This window comes from Anoplopoma fimbria, chromosome 7 (genome assembly GCF_027596085.1).
Source record: "Anoplopoma fimbria isolate UVic2021 breed Golden Eagle Sablefish chromosome 7, Afim_UVic_2022, whole genome shotgun sequence".
NCBI classification, from domain to species: Eukaryota; Metazoa; Chordata; class Actinopteri; order Perciformes; family Anoplopomatidae; genus Anoplopoma; species Anoplopoma fimbria.
Genome location: NC_072455.1, coordinates 19400975 through 19415918, shown reverse-complemented (window position 1 = coordinate 19415918; position 14944 = coordinate 19400975). Strand labels below are relative to the sequence as shown.

General features: G+C 40.3%; 1 protein-coding gene across 1 annotated transcript; it reads left to right on the top strand.

Moving 5' to 3' along the window:
* The first annotated feature begins 8692 nt into the window (after positions 1-8692).
* Positions 8693-11073, top strand: LOC129093754 (G-protein coupled receptor 26-like). The gene is made up of 3 exons (XM_054601869.1): positions 8693-9363; positions 9465-9578; positions 10836-11073. Exons 1-3 carry the CDS (start codon positions 8693-8695, stop codon positions 11071-11073), a joined length of 1023 nt encoding a protein of 340 aa, XP_054457844.1.
* Positions 11074-14944: the final 3871 nt, after the last annotated feature.

Below are 14944 nucleotides of genomic sequence, written 5' to 3'. Positions count from 1 at the left end.
CCTGGTTTAAGGACTTATTACTGCAGCTCTCTATGCACTACTGAAGCTGGGAAGCTCTCCAGGGCCTTGACAGTAGTTTTTTTTTTTAAAGAAGGGGAGCATACTTTCTTTGTGCAATGCAAGCCAGCGACTTCTGCAGTCCTCATGCTTCCACTGTCCAACCCTGTTGTACACCTGACACACCAATCCACGCTACCACCATGCAGCCCTAAAATCCTTGTAAATATCCGATAACTGCGGACACTTTGCGGGGTCAGAAAGCCTAAGGTGGCTGCGTTTCTGTAGTTACTACTTTCCTGCTCGGCCCTCCGTGACTCATGAGACTTATTTAGCATGAGTCACTACAGTGCAAGTCCACACCTTTAAGGCCACTCAAGGCTGGAAAATGCCTGGAAGGATGGTCGAAGCAGATGTTTTTGGATACAGAGTGTTCTGGGGGAGTCTCGTCCTTAAAGGCAGACAGGTCGCAGTAAAGGTTAGACAAGGATGAGTAAGAGCCGAGGTACTGTGAGATGCAAACAGACAGGACAAACTTCCACCACTGGGGATTCAGCTTTGAATGTGTGTGTGTGTGTGTGTGTGTGTGTGTGTGTGTGTGTGTGTGTGTGTGTGTGTGTGTGTGTGTGTGTGTGTGTGTGTGTGTGTGTGTGTGTGTGTGTGCAGGGAGAGAGAAGGAAATAGGCAGAGCTAGAAAGGAGTGAGTCAATGTGTATTTATTACAGCAAAGGGCTGGAGATCAGGGAGAGAGCTGGAGATATTAAAGATCTCATAATATTATTCACTGGATTAGAGACAAGTGTAAAAACGCAGCTTTACGCGGTTCACTTCCACAAACTGTAAAAACTCACAAAGATAAAGATCAGGCTTAATCTTGGATAATCAGGATTTTTTATTTTTATATTCTTATACTCATTTGATAGTGGACAGTTAAAAGAGATAGACATTATTGTAAATTAGTGTAAATTCTTGGTATTAGAGCTTTGGTTTGACAATCGCTGTTCAGGAAGGTTTGGGTAAACGATACGTTACATTTGGGAAAAATAGTTTGAGTAAATCTAAATTTTAACTTGATTTTACACGGATTTAAGTGCCTCTGCTTGAAAAACAAAGAGTGAGTGAGTTTAACAAACCATATACTTATAAAACTCTTCAAAAACCAATTGCGTGATCTGAAATTCACCAGGAAAGAGTGGCCAATTTCTCAGTTTATTACAGTATATGAGTGATTTATCCAACAGTAGCAATGAATAACACAGAACATTTATCTATTCAGTAAAATGCACACCATTAAATCCACCTGTGTCACACTGTAATGGTATAATGGTGTAGACTGATTGCAGAGGGTAATTTACATGTGAGCTTTTGTTATGGATAACAGTGATGGGATCCTTATTGGACAGAGTGATGGATAATTTACCAAGCTGTACTCTGCAGGCTCTGTTTAATGTCTTTGAACTGATTTCCTTGAACATTAAAGATTTGCCTGTAAATGGAAAACCTAAATTATCTAAATTATTATTAATAATGATAAGTCTGAGAGATAAATTGTGTTAGCAACACATTTCATTCAATTACTTAACTGAATATCCACCTACTTGCTTTTTTCCCTGGTGCCGTCAACCATATCTCATAATCTTCATCAGCACAAGTTAGCATATTGTGATAACTCAGTTTTCATCAAGGGACCCATGAAACTTTGGTCATGTGATAAGAGGTCAGAATTGAATAATCTCCATGACAACTGACGATGAAGACCCTGAGATGGCCACATTGTTTTACCTTGGTAATGTTTTGCAACACTGTTAATCAGGTCAAAGCTCACATGCTGTGCAGTGATCTCTGCACATCATTTCTAACAGGTTGGGCTGTTCGATACACTATCCCTATAAAAGGCGGGTTAAGTAATGTTTTCTTCATCAGTGTGCCTACATGTTTTATTAGGCTCTTCTCATATTTTCCTGCAGAAGCCATAATGCTCCATCACGTGCCTACTTGCCGGCTCCGTCTGCCCACTGGAGCCCTGGCTGGCTTCAAAGCGCTCCTGTCGCCTAATGATAATGAATGCAATGTGTCTGCTCAATGTGCTTAGTGGCTCACTGTCAATCTGTTCCACTCAGTCTCAGGTTACAGTCTGCCCGTGCACTAGAGGAGCAGCCGCAGCCAGGAGAGACACTTTTCCTGGTTGGTTTGCCCGCTGGATGAGTGTGTGGTCATGAACCCTCAGCAACAACAATGTATTTGTGGCCCCGTGGTCCGAATCAAAGGAATGCTCTTAAGATCCAATGCAAATACGTTAGACAGCAGTTTGATACAATTCTGAACTCCTGCACTATTCCTCCTCATATCCTTTGCAAAGGTGTCCAGGAAGCCTGTGTAATATATTTCAAAGCTCCACGAAGAAAATATTTGACTGTATATGAAAGGATTGATGAAGAAATCAATAAATAGGCAGGACATCGCCCCGCTGGGTTATTAATAAAACACTAAAGGAGTCCTTTCAGATGTGGCTTTCTGTGGTCTGTCCTTACTGGGTCAAAGCAATCTATTTACGCCTCTTCCTCACCCCTGCTCTCTCTCCATCCAGTCCTTTTGCTCTGCAGATAAAAGAGGGCTCACTGCGAACAAAGCAAAGAGTTTGACAGAGCTGCGGCCACCTGCAGTGGACCAAACCATTCTGTTTGCTCAGGTTCATATAAAAACAGGCCATCTGAGGATGGAAGGAATGAGTAAGTCCCAAGAGAAATTTATAGCGATGGACACATGTCATGAGCAGCATTAAAGCCTTTGAATGCTGTCAAAATACTCTTCCAGTTGCATAGACACCATAAAAAGAACGTAATTTGCAGCAGATAATGGAGGTTTAATAATCTCCTTGGATGGCCAGAATAACCCACATGTAAATTATATTTACATCCACATCGAGAGCATGTGCTGCCAGAGATGGTGAGATAACTTCCCAGACTGGGGGGGTTGCTATGGGAACATGACTCATCACAAGTCCGTCCTGTTTTACCTGTGGCAGCTGCACAGCACTCATAAGGCTATTTCATGCTCCTTTTGTTTGCCAACCAGCAGTGCTGAGTCTCAATTCTCAATAACATATCATATCAGATGTCTGGGAAAACACAGCGACACACAGGTGCAAAAAAGGCTTTTGTAGCCAGACGTGTCTTTTTTTTTGTGCTGTATATTTAGGAGCACTTTTTATGGAGTTACCAGAAGTGAGGCTGTGATTGAATCAAAACCAGTCAATCAGTCAGTCACATTAGACCATGGTTGTGCAAGCATCAATATGCATGTGTCGCTGTATGTATCAATGCAATTTGCATGATTTTTTGATGACTTTAAAATCATACGAGATTGTTGACCTTAATGTGTTGGCTGAGTTACAGATGCAATTTGATTTAATAGAGGCTTTAATGCGTTATGATGTATAACTCATAAACTGTTTTATGTCCTCATATCTTACATCAATTTGCAGTAGTGAGTGCTTTATAAGTGTTATACAAGTTGTAAATGGTAATAAACAAGCCTCAATACAGTAAAGTGCATTGTTTAGTCATCATATCAAGCTTAAGTTAAGTTATTTAGTGTATAATAGAGACTATTTTCAAATTTGTACAATAGTTGAGTTATAAATATAAAGTCATAAAGTGAATGAGCCTTCATAGACTTGAATGCATTACATTTGATCATGCACTTGTGCACACACACACACACGCACGTGAGGAACAGATTCACATAGATTAGATAAACACACAAAGACTACATTTTTGCATGCACACAGACACATATACCAACACAATTATGAACATAAACCTAAGCAACATACTTAAATGATTGTAGTGCGATGAAAATATTCATAATTGTAATGATCATGTCACATGTAGTATAAATGTCACTCTTTATTATGTGCTCAATTAAACTATTCCATATGTGGCATTAAAACTGTAGAAAATTGAATAAATAAGCAAATGTATCCAAATAATAATAAAAACATTATTAATAATGATGAAAATAAGAAGAAAACAACACAATTCACCTTAAATATGAGATGAAATCAAAAGGTTTTGATGTCATGTTTTTTGGCAGTCTTTTCTTACGGTGCAACATACAACAAACACACACACACACACACACACACACACACGCACACACGCGCACACGCGCACACGCGCACACACGCACACACACACAGTGTGTGGCAGATGTGTGAGCCCAGTTTTGTTTCTGTGTGGTGCTTCAGGCATGTTGTCATACACGCAGAAGTGTGGAGGAGGCCCATCTGTCACACCACTACTAACCCTGTAAACAGAATCCTGAGCTGTCCTTCACAACAGGCCCACGTCTTTTTTATCCTCACCGGTTACTAAGAAGAAGTATATCTCAAATAAAAAAGATAGATACAGTATGCAGCAGGGAAATGTCTGTTTGTGGAATATTTTTGTAAGTTGGAAGCTTTGGTACGTTACTTCAGGTGAGCTTGTTTTTAAGATGGATTGGTTACTACTTGTTTTTTTAACAGCAACACTAACCTTAGGATCAAATATTGATCTGTAAAAGCACAGCACGTTTTAAAGGTTAATGACTTCTGACCTTGTTTCTAACCCTCATTGTATCTCCATCCTTACAGCGACTCAATATGAGCTGACCTATGGTCAACGTGAACACAGTCTCAAATAATTGGGTCCCCAAAAGTAGATTATGTTGTTAATCCATCCATGAAAATAATCCATCACATGTATAAGAAGAGTTATGTTGTCCAAAAGTATCGTAATATAGTTGCAAGTACAACTGTTCTTAATGTACGCTGGTGCTATTTCATATATTTCTTATTGTACACCAATCCCATCAATTGGCCAAATCTATCAATACGTTGGTCCTTTGAACGATGCTTTACGTCCATTGTTGCAGCAAGCTCCAAGCCAATTTGTTCCTACAGAACACGATAACAAAAATCATTTTTTTGTAATTTTTTACAAAGTCCATAATTGCTTTGTGCATCTTGTTTTTACTACTACTTTAATACTATGAATACTACATGATAAGAGTAGTAAGGACCTGTGCACTGCTTCAGAGTCTTTATTACAAAATGCCGTCCAGAGGCAGTGTGTTATCTTGTGCTGTGTCTCTGAGACAAGCCATACCATCCTCAAAGTTACCCATGCATGACCTAAGACCTCCCCCCTCCTCCGCTCCTTCCTGGCCTCAGGCTGGACTCTGACTCTCGGGACCCTGTGAATGCGGTGATTTAAAAAAAAGCTCCCAGTGACATCCCAGGTACCACAGAGGGCCGCGGGGGGATTTCATTACTGTGCTTTTTTTTTTTACTATTAATCAATAACTTGTTTAGTCTGCAAAAAATGTCCATAACAACTTTAACGTGAAGCCCTACAACAAAACATCTTCAAATTGCTCATTCTGGCCAACCAACAGTCTAAAACCAAACATATTCTGTTTTAATGATACAAGGCAAAGAAAAGCAGCAAAGCCTCACAGAATGTTGGTCTTTTTTCTTTGGTTTGTTGTTGGACTAAGACAGTTGTTTCCATTGTACCTGCTAAACTTCGGCACGTCATTGTGAACATGTTAGCATACTGCTGTTAGCATTTAGCTCAAAGTACCACTGTGCCCAAGTCCATCCTCACAGAACAGCCAGCATATTAAGGGTTCATCATCTAAGTTATTATCAAGCACAAATTCTCAACACTTGATATGTGAGGATTTGCTTTGATTATACAAAATGCTTTTGTTGTTGACTGTTGGTCTGACATCGAATATAAATATAATATGACTTTTGACTCTAACTATTTTATGACTAAACAATAAAGATGAGCCCTTACCCACTTTATACCCCCCTACTTCCAGCGCCCCTACTCAGACCTCACCCATCTTCACATTGACCTACATTTTGATTGCTATCTTGAACGGCTGTGAGGATGTCTTGTTCCCAAAATCTGTCCACAGACAGGAAAGAACATAAACACCTGGCAAAGTAATCAAAACCACCCTTTGGTAGTTTGACAGTAGCAGTGTCTCCACATTGTGTCTTGATGACACACATACACGGACTCAGCAGGTGAAAACAAGACCAGCGTTGCTGTCGCAGCTGGTAATAATCATGAATTGCTGCCCTAATGTGAATTGTTGTCCAGTGGGGCATTTTATGGTCATTTATAGGGCATTTATTCCCCATTTATTGCATTCTTACTGCGCATGTCAAGCTCATCTTATCTCTCAAGGATCTACTTTTGTACATTTTCCTCTGTGAGTCTGACTAATCCGTTGATATTTGGTGTATTTTGCACCAACTCAGCGTCCTTCCCCTTTTTGTTACCATATATAATATTAGATTTAGTTCATTGTGGATGTAGAGACAAAAAACGTGGAGTTTGAGTCCATGTGACTCTGTGAGCCCCAGATGCGTGTTTGAAATAATTTGTTAAATTGCAACAGGTCCTTGAGGCCTTTTAGAGGAAACCTAAAACTGCAGCGGCTGATTACTCAACGCACATAAAAGCATCCTCTGAAAGCAATCTCATTTGGGGTTCTGAAGCCGCGTTCAGTGCTTCGCTCTGGTACCTCGGTTAGGTAATACACCGGTGCTGAGAGTTTTATTGGAGGTGACACCCAATCAGGCCTATAAATAGCTTTGCACTTTCCCCCTGGGACCCAGCTGTAGCTTTCTCCCACGCATTTGGTCACCTGTTTGTAGGGGGACTGACATCACCCACTGATGCTTTGTGGTTCTGACTCTCTGACAAAAACACTCACACTGGGACATTCATACCATCAGTAGCTTCACAGTTTGGGAGTCAGACTCTCATCAGGAATAACGATGCTTTTAAAAGGCAGTCAGTTCACGAGTAGTTCATCAGGGTTTCCCTAAACTACATTTAATGGTGACTCACCTAATTACTTAAATACTAACGTGCAGGCAGGCCTGGAGTAAAAGCGAACTCTCTGATACTGTATCACTCTTACATAAACAAAACAATTCACTTAATTGGAGGGGACGGGGAATCAGGCACAAGCCCATAGGCCTCATAACAAGTGGGCATATGAAACGAATGAAAAACGAGAAAAGATATGCAAAAACCCCTGCAGGCTGGGACTGACCCCAGTGAGTCACTGTCTACACAGGCTTCTCCAGAATTGGGCATGACTCAGTAACGAGCACAAACATTTCTGAAGTGCACTTCTGTTGCCGGCTGCTGCATGTTACTCCAATTTGCTCAAGGTTTTCTGGCATAAATTGATAGGAACATTGGCGGTTTACTATGGAGCGATTTTGTACATTTTCTGCTGTTTTATGAAAGCAAAAGAAAGATCAGGTGCTTATTCTTGGGAACAGTGGCAAACATCTCAGTTGGTTACCTTGTAATAGAAAAACGAATGAAAGGATCGACATTAATAGAATTTCTGAGAATTTTAGAATAAAAGTGGCTTTCTACTCTTTTGAACACTTAAAAAAAGGTTATAATTAGTATGTCTGATGGCAAGAAGTTACATACACGTCTATTGTTTGTTATCTCCACTGGATTTTGCCATTAAAACACTGGTCCAACTGCACACTGGACATAATATTTCAGAAGATGGACTGGTAGATGTAAAAGACATTGCACTCGCATCTTCTCATGAGCTCCTACAAAAAACAAACTAACAATCAAACTTACCATACAGTGGCAAAGGAGACTGGATGTTGCAATGTAGCAAAATTTGTGTTAATGATCGATGAGTTGCTTTATTAAGGTTATTTTCCCCCAGTAATAAAAAAAATATGACATCTGGTTTCCTCATCAGTAGCCCTACTATATTTCTGCTGTCTGTTATTCACCTACATGTCAGTCTACATAACCTCAATATCATCAAAGATAAAAACTGTTATTCGAGATCACAGTATTCTCTTGTCTATTTCTGCGTGACGACACAACATGATGATCGCGCACAGTGAATCTACAGTTAATTAATAATTCATTTCAGGAAAAGGATCTCTCGCTTGTGCACCTGGTGCCATTTGGTTGGTCACTGCAGAAGCGTCTCCAATCATCCCGGAGCTGGATTTCCTCCAGATCTACATTGGTTTTCTTTCTGAGAGAGCCTTGATCAATGAGGACGATTGAGGACAACTCAAACATGTGAATAACTTATCCGGGATGATTGATCTTGTGGTTTTTTTGGGGCAGAAGAGGGGAAGAAGAGGGGAAGAAGAGGGGAAGAAGAGGGGAAGAAGAGGGGAAGAAGAGGGGATGGGAGGAACAACACAGATCACAGAAGTTCTCCAATATGTAGGAAAGACGGTGTGACAAGGACGAGTTGTTCCCACATCTCTGGGTGTGATTGCTGGCTCTTCTCCACGTGATAAGTAAAAAAAAAAAAAAAAAAAAAAAACAAAAAAAAAAAAAAAAATCAGTCATTTCAGTAGGAGGCATGCTGGTCCTCCTCAGTCCTCTATACCAGATCTGTGTGATGCGTGGCTCACTTTTTTGCCGAGCTCTCCACCTCCACCTCCACCTCCACCTCCACCTGTCGGACCATTAATGGGGGGAATAATCGACGCGTTTGAGGAGTGAGAGATGGTGTGATGGCTGCTGGGTTCAGCACCCTGGACAGCGCTCTTGGAAGTTGGAGGAGACGCGCACGGATTTAATTGGAGGTGGAGGAGGTGGTGGAGGTGACTTTACAGTGAGACATGGACTCTGCTGAAATCCTCTTCGCTGTGCTCATCATCGCAGTCGCGGTCGTCTCTCTGCTCTCCAACCTTCTGGTGCTGCTATGTTTCGTCCACAGCACCGAGATCCGTCGACAGGTGCCCGGTGTGTTCACCATGAACCTGTCCTTCTGCAACATCCTCATCACCGTCCTGAACATGCCGGCCACCTTGGTGGGGATTATCAGGGACCAGCAGCCGTTCGGGGATTGCATCTGCCACACGGTGAGCTTCTTGGAGACCTTCCTGACAGCCAACACTATGCTGAGCATGGCAGCTCTCAGCATCGACAGGTGGATAGCTGTGGTGTTCCCTCTGAGTTACTCCACCAAGATGCGCTACAAGGACGCCTTGATCATGGTGTGCTACTCCTGGTTGCACTCCTTCACCTTCTCCCTGACGGCTCTGCTCTTCTCCTGGGTCAACTACAACCACGTGTATGCGTCCTGCACCTTGCAACCGAGGGAGGAAGGTGGAGACAGGATCAGGTTCGCGATCTTCACCGTGGTGTTCCACGCCACCAGCTTCATCCTCTCCCTGCTCATCCTGTGCTTCACCTACTTGAAGGTGTTGAAAGTCGCCAGGTTTCACTGCAAAAGGATTGATGTTATCACCATGCAGACTCTTTTCCTACTGGTCGACATTCACCCGAGGTAGTTCACCCAATGATTTGGTTAATTATTTATTTTATTTATTTATTTATTTTGCATTGCAATTTATAATTCACAGTCTAAAAGTCTTCTGCTGTTTTCAGCGTGAAACAAAGATGTTTAGCGGAGCAAAAGAGGAGAAAGCAGAGAGCCACGAAGAAGATCAGCATCTTCATCGGCTCATTCATCATCTGCTTTGCTCCCTATGTAATAACAAGGTAAGTCGAACTGATAATTACTCATCTTAATCCCTGAAAAACACCTGTACAACAACTTAAAAGATAAATAACCCCACTGTAACAATACATGAAATACATAAACATCTCTTCATCCAGACTCATTAGAGTTGTTTTCATCTAGAAGATACAGATCTGTCACTCCATTAGATCAGATAAGACTCAATAATACTTGAGGCACATGGTCACATTAGAGTCTCTCTGGATCATGAGGCGGCTCATTATTCTCCTGCATCGTCATGTAAACAGGTGACTTCTGCTGAAACACACACACAGTACAATGTAGGACAACAAATAGAGTACACACAAGAAGTGGTGGCTCCCAGAGAAATAAGGAAATGATACAGATGTTGTCAGCCAGATGTGGTGCTGATTATCCATCAGTTTGACATTTGAATGGCAAGAGGGAGGACCCATTAACAAGCAGAAAGCGTCTGAGTAACCCCTGACCTCAGCCTCTGGAAGTAGCCTCAGCAACTCCTAATTATGATTATTCATATTCATGACTCTGTTCTGCTTTTAAAGTAGCATTTATGAACATCAGTTAATGATGATGAAAGTGTAATATTCTTTGCTCTCTGTGGTAACCGTATGCTTTTATTACATTTTTGTTCCTTAATGGTAATGAGCAGACCATAAAGTACTGTGAAGGGGGCTGAAGCTTATGGATACATTTTTAAAAAGATAAAGCTGTCCCCAGTGGTATTAAATGTTTTTGTTTGATTTTAATTACCTTAAAAAACAAATCAAACAATGAAATAAAAAAACAAACATAATATTATATGTATTACCTTACATGTATGCTCTTTGAAAGATTTAAAATGCCATTTAAAAATAAAAGAAAAAGCTCACCTGCACCTCCTTGTCCAAATAATGATTAATATTAACAAATATCGGCAGGTTTAAGCTGTTCTCTGATGCCGACGTATTCCAATTTGTGTTTAATTGAACTTTATTTCAACGTTTTTAAGTAGGCCTTTTAAAACGTCCATACAATTTGTAAAAACTCAAAAGAAGGCTGAATTTTTAAGGCCACCTCATGCTCTTCAAAATTTCAGACTACCCTCACTTTTGAAAAACACCAAAAACACATGACTCCTAACGTCCCTTATGTGTTAAAAGCCCTATAGGTTCAGTCTTACCTGATTCACTTTGAAAATTAAAAATTAACTGAGGAAAAAAAAGAGCTCTGACGTAGATGTACTTTGTCTAGTTATGTTTCTGCTTCCGCCCCTTCAGGTTGGCCGAGCTCATACCCTTCGTGGACATCAACCGCCACTGGGGAATCATCAGTAAGTGCCTCACATACAGCAAGGCTGCGTCCGACCCCTTTGCCTACTCCCTCCTACGTCAGCAGTACAAGAAAGTCCTGGTTACCGTCGTCAACAGGCTGCTCCGCCGTGACCTGTACCCCTCATCTGGCCATAACAGCTCTTTGGACACAGAGAACGACTACTGTCTCCAGAGGATCAGCTAATGGCAAACTCGCGGACACGGCAGAAACACACTACGGGCCAAAAATAAAAAGGTTGCCTCTTGGAAGAAGGTGGGCAGAGGAGAAGGATGAAGATGAAGACAGAGAGGACAGGATATTGTTAGACAGGGAATAAGAGAGCAGAAAATAGGGGACAGGTTGTGGGTGGGGGGGGCAAAGAGAGAGCACAAGAAAGGAAGATGGTGGGCGGAGAAGAATGAAGAGACAGTAATGAGGGGGAGGATGGAGCGGTGATATGGAGCGATGGGGACGAGGTGGAGACGTTGGCCTCAGACAGCATTGGTAAACAGGAGATCTGTGATTCATTTGTGACAGCGGAAACACACAAAACCACACAGGTGACTACAAAGATCAGACAAATCAATTTCCTGAAATAAGTCACAGGTTCAGATTACTCTTAAAGTGAAGGACCACACAGCTGGACACCAGCTCCTTCTTCTCTGTTGAGCGACACGTATAAAGTGGCCTTTTGTACTCTACCAACCACTTTGTAATGATTTCCACAAATCCACATGTAATGAACTTTCCTCTGCTACAAAACACAGGGACAGAGGCAGAAGCTGATGGTCGATAGTTGCGAAGATGTGAAAAAGAAGGACAGACTTGCGTACTCTTACTGTCGGTGTGGAGACTCTACTGCTGCACATTTTTGCCATGTTCTGTATAGACAATGTTAGACTACTTTGTATGTCAGTCACTAAATATCAATGCACTTTGTCTAATTCTCTCAGAGCTACTATAGTTAACAGGAGCCAAAGGCAAATAACATTTACACCATGATATTAAATGGGGAGGCTGGCGATATTCTACGTTTTTGCTATTGTCAACAAGTGCTATGAGAATAACAAAACCGACAATTTGTTTCTCCATCTCTCTGTGTTTGCGGACCCTTTCCTTTTAGATTTATTTTTGCTGTTGTTGCGTTTGTTTGAGTATAGGTATGGCATGCAACACAGGTCAATCAAAAAATGCACACCCTTTGGTATGCGTCTAAATTAAGCCACCAGACGCCCCACAGGTGTATGGTGATCTTATGAAATGGGTCATGGACATTTAAATTAATTTAAAACTATTTTCATACTTTCTTTCTGCAGTTTAGCACTGAAGGTTTTAGAAAACTTAACAGGAGAGGACTATTTTTCAGATGCAGATTCGTACAAGTGGTGCACTTGTGAGTATTTATGGCAGCAGTAGTGGTATGTTTGTTTGACTGAAAATAAGCTACAGTGCCCTGATTCATGATAATGAAGAAACATGTCACCCAGGGCAACAGTGTGGCTCATTCATTTGTTTTTAATTGACCAATAAGGACCACTCCATGTCAGTAAGAAGATGTCTTTATTTTCAATGCCAGGTGTACTGAATAGTGGCCGTTTTACAAAAACTCCCAAGTTCCTACGCCACTTAAACTGCAAAGCATTTTTCTGTTTGGACACATGTTTTATTCAATTAAATCTAACTTCCTACATGATTAAAACCAGCGTTCTCACAAGTCCAGGGATAATGTGATTTTAGAGTTTATTTGAAGATTGAGATATTTGGCTACACACCTGTTGGTATGATCATTCATTATTGGTTTTGGTACCTTAGTAGGAATTCTTGACAGTAAGAAAAACACAGAATATTACCCGACTTCTCCTTTAAAGCGTGAGTGTGAAACTGAATGTACTAGAGATAGCCCACGTTTGACTGAAATGTATTTGTACAACTGTGCTTAGTTTTGCCAGTTGACTGGAGAAAACGTTTCTATGGATATTTACAATATGTTATTATATATTTTGCATTGTAAAGGAACAACTATTTGTCTAGATAAAAGGGAAGCAATGTGATGTAGGATAGGAATGCTTGTGTTTGTACCAGATTTGAATATGCTAATTTTTCAGAGGTTCTATACTTTAACCAGAATAGCTGCTTTATTATTAACAATCAGTTTCTTTTGGATGTACTTTAAGCACATGCATTTCCCCCCCTGTAAGCCTCTTGCTGTTCGTTGGCAGTGTGATTAGCTATAAGTGGAATATGTGCAATAAAAGCTGTCAATTATAAATCTATTAAAAATATTAATGTTTTCACAGTAATGTCATTGAATCTAGATAATGTCCTTTGATTTAATTTGTAAGTTTGTAAATTAAATTCACCAGTACAGTTAAAAGTCTTGGACACTAAATGACAAATAGTAGATCTTTTTTTCAATCGAGATGAGGATTATGGAAAAATCCTCTCTATTCAATATTTGATATTGATGAATACAGGTATACATGAAAGGAAACACAACAAATCTGTTTCTGCATCACACTGTTTTGTTTGCGTCTGCCTTTTGGCCCTAATTATATCAAAGATGAAATATGGTGTACATGTCTCTGTTGCAGTAGCATTATTGCCAATTGTAATTAAAGAGACGGATCAAAGATCATTTTTGCCAATTAGTAATCCTGATTTATTCTGCCTCGGACTTAATTTTATGCATGGAAACAGACCAACAGTAATTATCTGCAGCATGAAGTGAAGGAATCACCAAAACCACAAGCTCTTCTGATTTCAAGCAGGTTCACGCTAAACACAGCTCAAGGTGGTACTGAAGGTTTGACAATATTAACACATCTTCTGATTAACCCCAATCATCGGAAATTGCTTGAGGAGTAAGTGGTGATTAAAACTGATGGAATGGAAAATGTATGCATGGAAAAATATGTCACAGTCACTCAAGTTTAAAAGGACAACAACTGAGTCAACTGATTGAGTTTAAAAAGTGTCAAGCCTGCTTCTAATAATCTGCACAATAAATGACCATGGATATGATTAATAATTCATATTACTGATTTAGGATTTACACTCTTTACTGCCAGAGGGCCGAGCTTGCTATCAAGATTCTCTATCCAGTCCTGAACCCAGGGGGTCCTGCTATTGGTTCTGCGCCCGCCTGCCTGCATGATGAATAATCACGCTTCCCATTATGCTAATTCAGATCAGCTCATCTTGAAGGAGAGAAGACACTATAATTAGTTGAGTGAGTAAAACGAGCTCAAAGTAATGAAGCTCCTTGCAGGTAGCGTGACAAAATGTTCTGCGTGTGCTCAATTTGGGATGTAGAGCCGTTCACTTGATATGAAGTTAAATTGACAGAAATCAGGCCAGGAAGCAATCACCTCAGCTGAGTCTTGAAGACAATTAATGAATTCTTTTGACAATCAATGGTTTTGCTCTGTCAAATAACTATCTTGGTAGAAATGTTGAGAATCATTGTTTCATTAAGGAGAATTTTAAGGCTTAAAGTACTTAAAGTTTGCTTCATAGCCTGTCGCAGCTGGTGGGGATGGCTGCAGTTCACACCATCTCAGCTGCAACAAAACTTGCTCCCTTTTGCTTTAATGTTGATTTTCTGGCTCCAAGACGGACTTTAATGGTAAAGTTTATAGTGAATAGTTAAAATGTAATGGTCAGCGTGGCCCAATTTGTGCATTAGGCCTACTTGTTAGTAGGATTCATAGCAACATCTCACAGATGTCTGCTTTCTGCCTGAGTGATAAAAATGTTTGCTCTGGACACAAACAATAAATCTAATATTTTGGGGCTATAGCTAGCCTTTCTCAGCAAAGTCAAGGCGGGTCACAAGCAGTGCAGATGAAGCTGAACCTATTTGGTTTTGAACAAAATATTAAGGTGATATATTAAGACAAAAATAGAAAAAAAAAAAGGTATGTTGCATATAATTTACCCAAGACAGCTAATTATCAAAACACAGTAAAAAAAAAAAACTAGTTCAACTGCTATCTTAAGCATCATTATTTCTTAGTTAGACCAGAGTTGATATTTCCTTATTTAACACAAATAAACTTAAATATGATTTAAAAAT

Coding starts and splice junctions, on each gene's coding strand:
- LOC129093754 (XM_054601869.1), top strand. CDS start 8,693: ATGGACTCTGCTGAAATCCTCTTCGCTGTGCTCATCATCGCAGTCGCG. Junction 9,364..9,464: donor CTGGTCGACATTCACCCGAG/GTAGTTCACCCA, acceptor TGCTGTTTTCAG/CGTGAAACAAAGATGTTTAG. Junction 9,579..10,835: donor GCTCCCTATGTAATAACAAG/GTAAGTCGAACT, acceptor CCGCCCCTTCAG/GTTGGCCGAGCTCATACCCT.